This window comes from Archocentrus centrarchus, chromosome 11 (genome assembly GCF_007364275.1).
Source record: "Archocentrus centrarchus isolate MPI-CPG fArcCen1 chromosome 11, fArcCen1, whole genome shotgun sequence".
In the NCBI taxonomy this organism is placed as follows: domain Eukaryota; kingdom Metazoa; phylum Chordata; class Actinopteri; order Cichliformes; family Cichlidae; genus Archocentrus; species Archocentrus centrarchus.
Window position 1 is genome coordinate 7,172,555 of NC_044356.1, and position 15,325 is coordinate 7,187,879.

The following is a 15,325-nucleotide window of genomic DNA, read 5'->3' on the forward strand; positions in this document are numbered from 1 at the left end:
TAGAAGCTCATCACAACAGTGAAGTCCAATCAGGATGTCCAAACTGACAAACACAAGAGTCAAAGATACTTGCAGCTGTCACCCCCCCCACCCCCCACCCCGTTTAGTGGCCCGAATCCCCTGGAAGTACTAGAACACATAATTAGCAGGTAAAGCTCAGTGGGGTGCACATGAGCCTCAGTGACTTTATTCACCACATTAATTCAAAATCAAATGGCTGAGTGGGAACCAGGAATAACAAAGGCTCTGTGACTGTGTGATCGGCATTATTATGGTACGAACTAGAGTCAGACATTCCTTTATGACCACAGGAGTTTCTGACTAATATTCTACTCAACACGTTCGCTTTTATATGCTATATACCATGGAAATAACACTGAAAGCTGAGCTACTAGAGGTCACTTCCTACAAAGTATTCTGCTACTGTCCAGTGGGTCTCCTGCTGATGATGCTGTGATTCCTGCTGCTGGACCAGCTGCAGGCCAACAGCACAGAGCGTGCAGCTTTGGAGGTCTTGCTGTCTGTCCGCTGAAGTGCATTCATATGGTAAAAGCCTCAAACTGCAAATAATCAGCTCGATTATTGGATGATGTGAGAGGGGAAAGGCGCAGATAATGAGAGCTGCAGCACCGAGCCCACTTTTACATCATTTGCCTCAATTATCAAGCTAGCGGTCCCCTCTTTCCTGTACTTAAAAAAGGGAAAGCCATTAGTGTGCCGCCAGTGTCTCATTACATGAGCCGGGGAGCCCCAGCTTCTCCAGAGAACGGAGTAACCTACATTTCTCCTCCATCTTCTGTTAGTAGGAGAGGAGGATACCGGCTCCACGCTGACATCTGATCACTGCACGGAGGGATGCAGACACTAAGTTTAGATTAAGCTCCTCTCTCCTGTCTATGCACGACAATAAAACTAAACATCGACGTTTATTACATGATGAAATCAAAGTTCATGCTGCTCACAGCTTTTTATTGACATTTGCTAACCACCGTTATTAAAAAAACATAACTAAGAAAACAGTGATTAATGCATTCGAGTGTGAGATGATAACACTTTTAATAACATGCTGTAGAGGGCTTTATCCTTGGCATAAATAAAAGATGTTTTCTTCTCATTTCTTTGACATTTCAGAAGACGAGGCTTTTCTCAGAGGACGCTTAATGACAGCCAGAAAGAAGCCCTGTGATTAGAGAAAATGTCAGCGTGCATGTGAGAGTGAAGTGGATGCATGAGGTAAGTATAATTCACTGAAAGCAAAAAGCCTTTTTACAGAGACAGCGACACGTTACCTCTTAGGAGGCTTTTCGGTAACACAGGGTCAGTTTTTGTAGCTGCACTGCCTCCACAGTTCTTATCACTTGTGTTAACTCCCCACAAACCACAACTTTCAACATATGGAGCAAAAAGCAATGTGGGTCACAGTGACTGTACAGTCTAGATCAGTGACACTCGACATACTAAACCACGCCTGGCCTCTGTGCCATCTGTTTGCAGCTATTGAATGCGTACTGTAGAATATAATGTTTGATCTGTCATATAGGTTTGTTAGTCCTTGTACCGAGTTTATATAATTAGTTTAATGAGTTTACAAAGTCAAAGAAGTGAAGGCTCATCAGGAGTGACAGGAGGCTCAACAAATCCAAACAAGGAGAAACTACAGATGCCTCAAATGAAGGATCTCAGCAGAACAGACGAGTAGGTTAAACAATGATCTCATCCAGAGAGAAACTGTTAGAAAAGGTGGGAAACCACACAGACAGGAAGCAAACAAACTCAAACACATAAGATATGACTTTCAAAATAAAACAGGAAACAAAAAGAAACCAAAACCTCAAACTCATAATCTGACATCACGATGAGTTAAGGGCCTTTTGCTGCTTATCCATTTCATTTGATAATTATGTTTCTCCTGTATTTCTTTATTAACTGGCCCCCTGAACTCCCATGTTTTTGCAAAAGTGTCCCTGGGCAAAGCGAGCCAAGCATCTCTTGCTGTAGATGCTGCTTATAGTTTATGTTTAGTTTTGTGATGCAGTGATTTGAAATGAAACATTACATCCATCTTCTATGACATCAGGGGGCAGCACCCTATCCCAGCTGACACTGGGAAAGAGGCAGTGTTCACCTAAACACAGACAATCATATGTGCTCACATCCGCACCTCACAGCCAGCCTTAGACTCTCCATCGTCAGGGCCCAGCTGACCAGGACAGTTAAACCTGTGATGTGAGGAGCAGTGCTAACCGAGCCACCTGTGCAAAAACACAAAGGTACTGCTTTTTTTTTTTTTTTTTTGCTGCTGTCAGTTTTCATGTTGCCTTCGGGGGGGGCATTTTCTCCTGCACACTCAATCTTACAGAGCTGAAAACTCCAGGGTCGTCCAACTGATGAACACCGCAAACCAAACACATACATTTAGAGAGCGCTTAAAACATGTGGTTATCCAAACTCAGCCTCCATTAAATCAGCAAAGATGCACACGGGGAGAAACACCGTCGTCCTTCATGCAGCAGGTTTATCAGAGTGTGACATCCCAGAGCACCTCAGCCCCAGACACAGAAAACACTTTCAGCTGCTCCCTTATTTACGAGGGGTCACTACAGCGGGTGGTGTAACTGTGCAATGCAGAGAGGAGTGTGTGGATCGTCATATAGGAGAAACCAAACAACCTCTCCACAGACACATGCCACGACACAGGAGAGCAGCTCACACCTTGACCCGTGTGAGTGTAGTAGCTCACACGATGGCGGGGGTGGAGCAATGACTCCCAAAGGCCCCCGTGACCGTAATGACCCACACCTTGACTCACACCTTGGCTCACAAGTACAGAGTTGGTCAGTGACTCTCAGGAACACCTCCAAGGGGATGACCCCGCTGGGACTTGAATACCTGAGACTCTCCATCTGCTTTTTTTAGGTGCAACATCCTCATTTCAGTCTGTTCGACCGCTACGACCTGGAAGACTGAGAACCTACAGACACCAAAACTAATCAATAAAGTGTTGCTGAAGCTGCTGAAGACCTCTCTAGGCATTTTTCTTCTCCATGAACCTTGAAAGTAGGTGAAGTTGTGCCTGAAAGCCCCAATCAATCAGCAAAATCCTGCTTCTGCACCTTCACCTGGAAGCTTCCCTTGAGCCTTGCTCAAAGGCAGAAAGATGGAGTAAGTAATTCATTTACTGCCTCACCTGCAACACGAACCACTGCCCTCTCTGCTGGGTCCAACACTGAATCCTGGCTCTTCCTCTTCTTCCGTTCATGTTTGGACAGGTTCCATGGCAAAGTGTCTCCTGGCGGGCCCACAGGTCCTGATGGGCACGGGGATAACGACCCCCCTGAGCGTTCGCTGCGGAAGGACGGCTCGCTGACGCAGGAGCGCTCGCTTAGAGTATCATCATCTGATGACTCCATCTCCACTTAAGGCTGCAGGGAGGAGAAGGAAGGAGAGGGGGGAAGGATGGTAGGAGGGAAGAGTGATGTGGGAAGGGCAGGAAAAGAAAAGAGGTCAGAAAAGAAGGGAGGAGAGAAGAAGGAGCTTTAGACCAAGTGGAGTCACTCTATAATTCATTGCTTGCATAAAGTGTGATCATGAAAGATGCAAAATTGTAACGTAACAGCAGCATTGCAACGCAGCAAGAAGGATGAAGGAACTGAGGAAGGAGAAGGAGCAGCTGGGTTAAATTAATTATTGTGTCTAGATGATAACAACAGAGTTCAGGAGGCTGCAGATGTGCAGCGACAGCTGGATGGAGGCCGAAACGGCAGCTCTGAGGAGAAGACGAGACGTCGGAGGCTCAACTCAACAAAACACGAATGAGTGACTCTGAATATATTTGTTCCTTAGCTTCAGTTCATCAGAATGCAGAAAGTGAACCATGTGCTCTGCGCCCTAAAATTCTTATTTATAAGTTTTGACAGGCGCATAAATAATGTACAGACTGCTTCTAAAACACGGAGCCATGGTGGTCCAGTGGTTTAAAATGTGCCTCACAGCAAGAAGACCCTGAGTTTGAGCCTCCTAATCAGCTGAGGCTTTTCTGTGTGCAGGCTGCACAACCTCCCCGTGCCTGTGCAGGTTTCAGGTGCCCTGAGGTGACCTGCATGTTGGGTTCACTGGTGGGTGTGGTCACTGTGGGTGTGGTCTCTGCACAGACTGCATCAGTGACCTGTGCATCAGCTCCTGCAGGGATTTTCAGACATGAGCTCATTTCGCTGAAAAAGCTTTTGTACATTTTGTGGATTTCTTTACCCCACATGACATTTTTGCTCCATTTATTATTTAAAAACAACTATTTCAAGCTTTTTAAAAACAATTTTGTTCAAAGTGGTGGGTGCCTTGACAAATTCCTTAGATGGGCAGTTCCTCTATCTTGCAGTGTTTCTACTGATCTAGACTGTTTCAGTGCAAGTTGCCCAGCAGTGGAGATGTCAGCGTTTCTTGATTATAATGGAACCAAATGACATTTGCTTTGTGATGTGGAAGCTTTCGAAAAACTCAGCAGTAATGTCTCTCTCCAAAAATCACCAGATGGCACAAACAAATCTGCTAACCTGTCGTGAACATGTAGGAACAGTTTCCTTTACGCTGGACTAAATCTGCCAGCCGCATCACTGCACTGAAGGAAGCATCTACCTGTGAGGGGCGTGCTCCCGGTTACAGCTGCGTCCACAATGCCTGGGCAAACACAAAGATCATGCAAACATGCACTTTAACGCGTAAAAGAGAGAGTTTGAAACAGAAGCTGATTTAATTGCTCAGGTTTGGACGCAGTCTGATTTATTGAGGATATAAAGGAATCCAAGTGTGATGGAAGAAAGTCGGCTCTGAGCTCAGGTGGAGAGAGGGAAACGGATCAGCAGGCTGAGCAAAGACGAGGAAATGAAAAGGAGCAGAGATGAGATTTTAAAGTTTGGGTACTGAGACCCAGAGAGCGTTTGACTTCGTCTCACTTTCACTTCTTAAACCTTCTCACGTTCCTGCTTCATCTCCACTCTTTAACCCGTCTCTCTAAAATGAATTAGGCTCTATGAGTGTTGAGTTTACAGAGAAAAAAGAAGCACACACACACAAGAAGGACGTGTGTGCGTGTTTGTGTAGCACTCTGGAGACCTGATGCACCGATCTGTCCATCTCAGCATCAATAAATCAATAACTCCAGACTCAGCACACCTCTGTCTTGAGAGAATGAATCGACTTTTACTCATTCTTATGTTTCAGCTCCGCGGGGAGTCGCAGCAGTTCAGCAGATTCGAGTGCTGGATAAGTTATAATCTTGGAATCATCACAGATGAAGTTTTACTTTTGTTTCCTCACTATAAACAAACTCTTTCAGAGTAAAAGCCCGCCACTAATCCAGAACAGAGCTAAACATGGACACAGAAATTCCCCTCAGCAAACCAGCAGCTTCCCACTCAAACAGTTGCAGATTGTCACTGAGTAACTTCTGCTGGCTGCCAAAGGCTTCACCACAGTAGGCCTTTCTTTAGCCCTCCATGCTGCAGCAGACTGAATTGTGGAGCGACCTGAGTGGTGACCACAGAGTGGGAATGATTCAGCGCATGATGTGTGAGTCCAACACAACGGCTGAGATTTCAATCTGCTCCGCTGCTGCCAAAAGTCCTCCTCCTCCTCCACTCGCTGGCCTCGGGCTAGACTGCTGGCAAAACCCCACTTCCTGAATCCTTCTGTAACCCCAGCAACGCTGCGAGGAAGAGGTTAAAGCCTTCCCAGAATCCTCTGCGGCCTCTCTGGTGCCCCGCTGCTTGCTGACAGTGAGTCAGTGCCGCTGCAACAAGCGGTTTTATAAATAGAGCCAGAATTGAGGCTTCAAAGCCGCACCGTGTCATTACAGCTCCGAGAAGACAAAATGAGAAGAAACTTCCAGGAGAAGAAATGTGAGCAAGAGCGAGATCATTCTTCTCCGATGAGACCCTCACCGAGGGATTTTAATACAGACACATTTTTATTCACCAAGACCAGAAAAAAGCATGCACACAGTTTAGGGATTTCTAGGTAACATACATTGATAAGGGGCGAGTTAACGACTCGTTACTTTCTGATACACCAGCTGTTTAATCTGCACCTCCACCAACAGGCTGTTCACTCTCTGTTCACACCCATTTATTAGACTTTCATATGAAGGTGGGCGACAAATATTAGTGTCATCTGACCAAACGTGACCTCCACATCTGCTCCTTCACTTATGGAGATGAATAAAAGCCAGAAGTGTTTTTGTACCATATTATATTCTCACAGTGATGATTTTTGAGCTTTATGAAATAAAATGTATTCACACCATAATTTTTTCCCATGAGAGTTTTCTATGAATTACTGAGTTATGGTCAGAGGCGCATTTTGTAAAGTGACAGTGACCTTTGACCTCTGAAAACGACACTCTAATCAGCTCATCTTTGAGTCCAGTGATGATAATGACCTTCCCTCGAGGCACTCAGAGATGTGCCTCCTGCCGTGACTGTTGCTGTCATGGAAACATCACGGACTGACCGGCCTACGCGTCTTCACTCCATGAGTCGAATAAGTCATCGATGACTCTGCCGCAGCACTCGGCTCTGGGCACTCCTCGCCAAACCCCCCCCGGAGCGTCCAGTCCTCTGCATTTCTGCCTCAGTGCCCCTGGGCCTTTCCTCCCTCCCTCCTCCTAAACTCACTATAATCCAAACATATACCAGCAAACATGCAGTAAGGCCTCAGTTGGCCGGCGGGTTGAAACCCAGAACCTTCTTGGTGTGAGGCAGCAGTGCTAACCGCTGCATCACTGTGGCTGAAAAAGGCAGATTATTAAAATCTGACCCTGTTCTCCTCCAAACGCTTTAATTTTAGACTTTCAGCTGAACATTTTTGGATAGTTTGTATAAAAACAAGGTTGAAATTTTTTTCATTATTTACTTGCATACCTATTTCATGAATCTGGCAAATCTAAGATGTTTCACACAACTCTCACACTGTTCAGTTCACACTGATACAAACTAGGGAAAAGCAGCAAACACTAATTCTAATACAGTGGGGCAGATATTCACGCAGGCCTCTTCCTGTGACAGAGCGCAGCAGCTCAATCAGACCAAACAAAGATACTGGATGGTTGACTGGCCTGATTTATAACTCACAGCCAGGATTTACATGGACACGGTCTGTTCCCACAGCTTAGTCTCAGCAGCATATGCATGTCTGAATGTGTGTGTGTGTGTGTGTGTGTGTGTGCGCTGCAGGAAACAAAAGTAACATAAAACAGAGGGAGGCCGTGATGCAGAGTGAGAACAGGAGATGAGTGAAGACAGGAAAAGAGTAAAACAGACATTTACACACTAACGGTCTTAACTGAGAGTCATCCCAGCTCTGCAGAGCAGCATTCCAGCACCGCTGATGGAAGCTTCACTCACATTCATGCTCAGACAAAAAATAATGTTCGACAAACACTGTAACAAGAAAACACACTCGATTTACACGACTCACATCTGTGAACCTGCAGGCCCACAACTGTCCCTGTATACAGACTTCAGAGCCAACTTATAACCTTCAGCTGACCTTTCAGCTTTATCATAAACATGTTAGAATGAGATAAATAAAAAGATAAATGCTTGAAAAGCCCCAAACAGCACAGCGTGCACATGTGGAAAAGTAAGGAAAAAAAAGACTTTCAGTAGTAAATGTATAAGACTTCCAGTCCTGTGAAAAACTAAGGACATCCTCACTGGGAATTAGGAAGGTAAGCATCAGCCAGGAGCTGCTAATCAAATGCACTTAACTGATAATCAGCCGGTGTGATCGGCTCTATAGAAGCAGAGGTTTGGGTTAGGGTTCAAGTCTGACCTTTGGCCCTTTGCTGTGTCTTCCCCTCTTCTGTCTGTCTTCACTGTACTGCTATCAACAAAGGCAAAAATGCCCCCCCCCCCCCCCAAAAAAAAAGATATATATCTTAAGGAGATATAACCAGTTGATTAGTTTAGCATGAAGAAACCCAACATCACTGAGTGTAAACCCCAGTTAAAGCACATTTTTCCTTTGCTTCTTTTTAATATTACATGACAGTCGCTCTCATGTCTGCATTTTACTGAGAAAGGAAGAGGAGGTGATTGGCTGGTTTGGTTTATGCATACATTTATAATAAAAGAGCAGTGAGAGGTTGGCGGTACGACCCTGAGTGCTGAAGAGCTGAGGTGTAAAATCCAAATAAAAACCAAAGCACTGACTTAAAAAATATTTAAACTCCATATTTAACACAGACAAAGTATAAAATGCTGAAAATCTGATATTTTGTTTAAAACAATAAAAACAGCTTAAATTTAATGCTTGTTTTAGGACAGGGTCATGTTTACATCAGTGTTGCATCACTGTGAGAATCTGGGAAATGAGGACACCCGTATCTTTGCAAAGTAAACCAGTTTCCATTCTTTCCTATACAGGATCTGGGATTTCAACAGCTCCATGCTTTCTCTGCATTTCATAGTGAATCCAGAGGACAAATTTCAGATAGATAAATCAGAAAATTAGATAGTTAGCGGTGCAACTTCTTTCCCTCACATGCACGAATGTGATAAACATTTCTAAAGCGTGCTGTTACGTCAGTTATTAAAAGTGTAAATAGTGTAATGTGAGGATGAGTGAGCAGTGCCTCCCCTTAAATTGCGGCTGCCAGCCATGATGAGTAACTGACTGACTGGATAAATGAACGGCGAGACTGAGCTTCCCCACGCACACACACATACATTAATACACATGCACACACTCACACCGAAGCACGCACACGTAGACACAAAGCTGCTTATTGGCGCGAGTGGACTGAAGTCCATCGACATGCGAGTGCAAAAAAAGGCCAGCTGAAGAAAAGGAAGGAAAGCATGAGCACAGGTGAGAACCAGGATCTCTTATTGGAATAACCTGTCTGACTGCCTCATGTACTCCTGTCAATATTTACTGCTCCACACATGGAGATAAGTAATCTCTCTCTGTTCTATACGTCTCTGGGTTTGTTTCACCTTTATTCACTCATGATAAAAAAAAAAAACCACACACTGTAGACTGAAGAGCTGCAGGGGAGAGAAAATCAACATAGAAGCTCTTTGGTCAGACAGACAGACAGACAGACAGACAGGAGGGTGGAGGTGCCAGTCGTGAATTTCACAAAGAGCAGAGGGATGATTTCAGCACCATGAAAACAGATCTGAATGAGTCCACTTGTTCTCAGTCGAGCTCTAAGATAAATCTGAGCTCATGGATAAAATATATTTGGTATATTTTTACACCCAGAACTGAAAAGATAACGCGTGTTTGGGCTGAATCGATCATGATTTATCGCTTTAGTTCACTCTCACCGCCCTCGTCACTGTAGCTGGAAACAGGAAAACACAACAAAACAAACTTCACACCAACGAACCCCCCCCCCAGATAATAAAAATGTGACATTATGTGAACATAACGGATCATTTAGTCACCTAAAAGCTGGATTTTTACCCTCAGAAGCTGGTGGGGACTAACGTGAAGCTGTGAGTGATCTCATTCTTCAGGCGGACTGCACTCCAAATGAGGGATAACATGTCCTCTGAATGGGGGCAATACTGGTCTGAGATCAGCTCTGTGAAGAGGAGAGGTTCAAGGATCTGACCTGAGACAGGGATCATAAGGTAAATATGATGTGAAATATGATGAAATATGCCTTTAAATCATCAGGATTTTAAAATACAGAAGTCACTTTTGGCTGATTCTAACTTATTTCCACACTAAACTGAGAAGAAGTGAAATAATCAATTTAAGTTGTTTATTGAGCAAAAACGTAAAGAGCTGCTCCTTTTATATTTTTAGAATTTTGAAGTATATTAAAAAGAGATTTAGATACATATTCCAGGATGGATTAAACAGTCCTTTGTGTTTTATTTCATTATAATTTGAGCATCTTTTGACTGCTGGATGGACACACAAAAAAAAGTCAATCTGGAGATGTCACCTTGAGCTCTGGGAGCCAATAATGTCCAGTTTTCACTTTTTTACTGACTGAACAGTAACAGCTTCCACTGCTGCTGCTCTGAACTGATGATCTGACTGTTCTCTAATTCACTCATCATGGTGGCAAATGAAATAACAGCCACGTCTCTCCTCCATCCCCATCCTCAGACATGTTGGTGCTCACTGTAACATGCAGTAGTAAGGGGGTGTGTCCGCGGCCAGTGCAGTGGGGAAAAATAATGAAAGCGACCAATTTAACGGAGCTATTTAAATGGAAATGAGGGTTTGAAACTGTTAGAGTGCAGCAGCCCGAAAGCTGAATGTCCAGCATCAAGGCCGGAGGGAGATGCATGTTTGACCATCTGGTACGGAGCTGCAGGAGGGGACTCCTGCTTCAGTCTTGTTTTTCCTCCCTCTGCCTGCACCTTGCATATTATAACCAGTATTTTCCAGACAGACAGACAGCCTGCAGGGATGGAGCCCACTGGGATTCATGCAGCAGGTAGAGATGGAGGTGCTGGTGGTGGTGATGATGGAGGGTCTCTGGATATAATTGGCTGCAGGGATTGCACGGATCAATAATGGCAGCCTCCCGTGGGGCGCGAGTTGGTGCACATATAACAGAGATATAGCTGCAGCTGGTGTTTCGTGTCACCAGTGTTGCTTTTATCTCCCCCTCTCTCTCTGTCTGTGTGTGTGTCTCTTTCTCTTTGATTGTGGAGGGAATGTGTTTGCATGAATGGACATCAGACATGGAGCCCAAACGCTGAGTGCACGCACTGGAAGACTGGAAAGCAGCGGGCTCTTTGTCCAACACACGGCCACTGCTTGGATGGATAACACCAACTAATTACATTTATCCGTTTGTGGCTGGCACTGTTCACTAAATGCTGCCTCTGTGCTGCTGCGGCGGAGTCTTTCATTAGGAGAATCAGCCACGGCAGCCTTCTCACGACCCAGAAACCCTCTCTGAGTGAATGTCCGCTGGTTATTTCCAGCCCAGCCCTTCAGCACACAAACCATGAGCAGTGTGCTCAGACACAGGAGGCTGTGTGAGATTATTCTGTAAAACACAACAACTTGGAAATGGTGTCATTAAACGTGGAGCTAATGAGCAACACGTTGAGTCAGAAAAACACTTTAAATCCAAACCCATCCACATTTTACAGCCTGCGCACGAGTTATGATTGGTTTGCAGCCCTAATTAAATATGTCTGTAAATTGCCTTTAAAGTGAGTAACAGTGATCCGTTTGGAGCTGATAAGAATCGCTTTTGTCTCTATAAACGATTCGTACCAGCAGCGGGCCCGACAGCTGCTGAAAACACGCGATCACGATGGTTTGAATGCGCACGGCGGAGACACGAGCAGGCTGCCCGCATGAGCTCCGGAGCCGCTTACCTTCCCCGGGCAGCAGCGGTCCTGGAATTCGAACGCAGCGCGAGGGAAGCCGAGGATGCTGCCGCCGCTGCTCCCTCTCCTCCGGGGGTAGATGGGTGGGTGGAAGCTGGGATGTTTTCCGGCTTTACGTGAAAGGCTTAGCTCCAAAACCGAACCGACACACAGCCGGTGGATGAGGCTGGAGAGAACAGCAGGCAACGTGATCCTGAATGGTAATGGCTGTCCTATTCCTCCTCCTTTCCCCCCTCTCAGCCGCTCTCTCTCTCTCTCTCTCTGCTTCTCTAGCCTTCAGCAACCCCCCACCAGCCCTCCTCTCCTGGTCCGCTTTCACACACACTCTCTCCTTTCTGGTCAGTAGGCTATTTTCACGGCTTCGGCACTTAACCCATGTCTACCGAGTGTGTGAAGTGTCGCGGAAACTGAGATTTCGGGTGTATTCCTGCGTCATCTATGGCTCAGCAGCACCGCCAAACCCAGAGCGACACACACACACACACACACACACACACACACACACACACACACACACACACTTAAACTGAAGAGAAATGGGGAAACCGGGGCGTTCACGGCCGCATATTTGCGGCGGCTGCTCATTCACTTATTTTTTGCTGATGCGGGAGAAGCAGCGCTGGCTCCGGGCCACCTTTTTACATCACATGCGATCGCGTTAATCTGGGATTTTATAATCCCTCAACACCACCACCACCACCACCACCCCTCCTCCCCCTTCTCCAAACAGCTGGAGGAAAGCAGGGAGTAGCTCCAAAAGCAATTGGTTACAGCTGGAGGAATGGAGGCAGCGGGAGAGTTTGGGTTGCCGCTCCCAGTCTTCTGGGAGAAGGAGCTTCACTGTCGGAGTGAAGGACCTTCTCCCAGATTACTGTTTAGGAGTAAAATGAACTCCTTTCATTAAAGCTGCAGGCAGTTAATGTTATGTTATGTTATGTTATGTTATGTTGGATATTATCAAAAGAAAAAAAAGGCATATATTAATATAAAAGTGGTTTCTCAAATGAAGCCACAGAAGATGACCACCCATCCGTGCAGGCTTTGGCCCCATTTTCACATCTTTCAGCTCATTGATTTTGGATTTCCATTCACTCTCATGGTTTTCATTGGTCCATTTTACCTGGGAGAACACAGAGATTCCAGGAAATGGCCTATAAAACAAATTCAAACCCTTACCATCATCTTCTCATGCACCTCTGCTCCGCCTTCAGCACAGCTACTATTTTTAGATTGCTCTGTGGAAGCCTCTTCCTGTCTCCTTGCAGCTGTGCCAGATCTCCTCCATTTTTAAAAAATATTGATCCTTCAACTTTATTCTCATTTTTTTGGAAAGCGGACAAAAGCAGTATGAACAGAAAACTGGTGAGCAGGGTGGTGATGAGTGAAGACTGTGTGAGCAGAGAGCTCCTGCATTTGGATCCAGGCTTTGGCAGCTCACATCGAGACTGTGGCAGGGACCACAGTTCAGGATGATGTCAGACAGAACAAGGAGCATACGCTTGACTCTTCACCTGCTGCCTTCAGACTTGGAAAACTACCTCAGATTTAGTCATCACAATCAACTGATGCTGAACGAGTGAACGAGTTTAAGTGAGTGCTCTCAGGTGGTCAGAATGGGACTTCCACAGGTGACCTAAGATCAGCAGCCTTGCTGGAAGCAGTCTAGACGTGCCTGAGGAGATGACCTTGAAGGGGAGGTGGGCCAGATTTAAATAAAGTCAAATGTTGGATTTTTTATGGAGGAGCTTTTGAGGATCTTTCTGATCATAACTTGCATATCATCTGTCCTCTGTCCACGCCAGATAGCCAGATGGTAGAAATTAGCAATCAAGTTAGCCAAGGTGATAAATGTTCCTCACAGTATAAAGGACCTTGAGGTGACTGTTGTGATTTGGTGCTGGATAAATGAAATTGAACTGAATGTAGGTTGTGATGGGCCTGCGGGTTGGTGATGGGGGTGCGGGGTGGTGATAGGGCTGCAGGTTGGTGATGGGGCTGCAGGTTGGTGATGGGGGTGCGGGTGTCCCACCTCTGCTGCAGGATCATCTCTGACCCTCCGTCTGCCACAGCTGATGAGCCCAGGCACAGAAGGGGAAGCACGGCTGGATTATCTGCACGCTTTAATCAAACAGCAGCTACTCAAAGAATAAAGTTCACTGATCTTCAGATTCCTTCACTTTCAGTTAATTATTGACCAAAGCAGAAATCTAAACAGGAAATGGCACATGAAAACTGAGGGTCCTGACATGTGCCGGCCGGTAAGATTGTGATAAATCATTTCTGGAAATCTTTAGCTGTGCAAATGTGATTACCTTTAATTTCCAGTTTAATAAGGCTGATGTGGATTTGAACTGGAGAGCGACAGGGCCAGCTGCTTTCAGACTGAGTGACTCACTCCTCATGGAAAAACGCATTCACCCACATATGGGCACAAACACACAAACCCTCACAGGAGGTTTTAATCTGACGTTCACACTTTGAGCAGTTAGCTGAAAACAAAAACACAAAGGGATGCAGAAGGTCTCGAACGATCAGGCACATTTGTTCCTGTTGCAGAAACACGTCACCAAAATGAGAGCTTTTGTATCAGTGACAAGCTTTGAGTATATAAGCCTGAATTTATAATTAGTGCTAAACTGAGACCTGAAGTCAGGACTGAATTTTAGGAACAGGGAGGTTTTAAATAAGCTCCACCCAGATCTTCAGCCAAACATTAAAAAAACTGTATTAAAATACTTTACTATCTAATTTTATACCTTCTGTATATTGCAGCTGATATGGGCATGTCTCATGCTTAACTCGGTCTAAATAAATATATGTTCCCACATTTCCATGAACTTAGCAGAGGCTCTGACCTCTCTGTCCTCACTGGCAGCTACAGGGCTGCATGTAATTAAATCTGAGGCTGGACTCTTTGCACAGAGAAATGAGCTGGAGGACAAATAAAGAATTTACATAAACGCAGGCGTGAAACAAGCGAGTTAAAGCAGAAATATTTGGGAGTCAGATCCGAGGAGAAACCTGAGGGTTTGCAGACCTTCTGAGTTATCGTCTGTGCTCCTGGCGCCATCTTGTGGCGGCTCAGGAAGCCTCCTGATCCCATCGGCCTGATTTAAAAGTCTCTAATTGAATCGAGGATGTCAGAGATCATCCATTCAGATCCATCTCTCATCAGTGGTCGATCTGTCCCTCGGGAGCATTTACTCAGCGATCCACAGCACACTCTACTAAAATGAGGTCAGCAGGCTGAGAAAATAGACTGCACTTCAACTTCCACTTACAGCCGAGACACAGCAGACTCCTGTAAATCATGGAAGTCAATAAACCAGCTGTGGGGAGGACATTAAGTTCATCAGCTGCTGGTTTACTGTATCCAATCACAGCATCAGTCATTAGACTGTTCTTTATGTAATGCAAACATTAAATTCTAATTGAACTGATAATCAGGTCAATGATTCCCAGCTGATACCAAAGAGTTCACATCAGGGTTTAAAGGCTGAACTCACAGAGCACTTTGGAATATTAAAACAACCAAACAAGGAATAAACCATTAAGTCCAATCACCTCTCAGAGGTTTCCCTCAGCTGGGAGCAGAGCCGGAGTAGAGTTTATCTCATCTGGTCTGGGGGGGGGGGGGGGGGGGGTGCTCCCATCCTGCTGCTACCAAAACCCAACTCAGGAGAAGTGGAGGAACATTATATAGTTATATAGTACTCAGGGTTATTATAGTTAACGAAAACGAACGAAATAACGAAAACTGAAATTGAAAAAACATTGTCGTTAACTGAAATAAATAAATACTATAATTAAAAGGAAAAAACGATAACATATTAAAACTGAATTGTGAGTTTACAAAACTAACTAAAACTAACTGAAATAATCGATAAACTTACTTTCATTTACTTGTTTTTTGGGGGGGTTTTTTAAGCCTTGTGGATTGATATGAAATCATTGTT

General features: G+C 45.1%; 1 protein-coding gene across 1 annotated transcript in view; it reads right to left on the reverse strand.

Annotated features, from left to right (window-relative positions):
* macf1a (microtubule actin crosslinking factor 1a) overlaps window positions 1-11,383 on the reverse strand; it is a 218,825-nt gene extending 207,442 nt beyond the window's left edge. The window contains 2 exon segments of the mRNA XM_030740649.1: window positions 3,188-3,422; window positions 11,358-11,383. Of these exon segments, the coding sequence (XP_030596509.1) occupies window positions 3,188-3,410 (223 nt within the window). The 5' untranslated portion in view covers window positions 3,411-3,422; window positions 11,358-11,383.
* Between the last annotated feature and the right edge of the window lie 3,942 nt (window positions 11,384-15,325).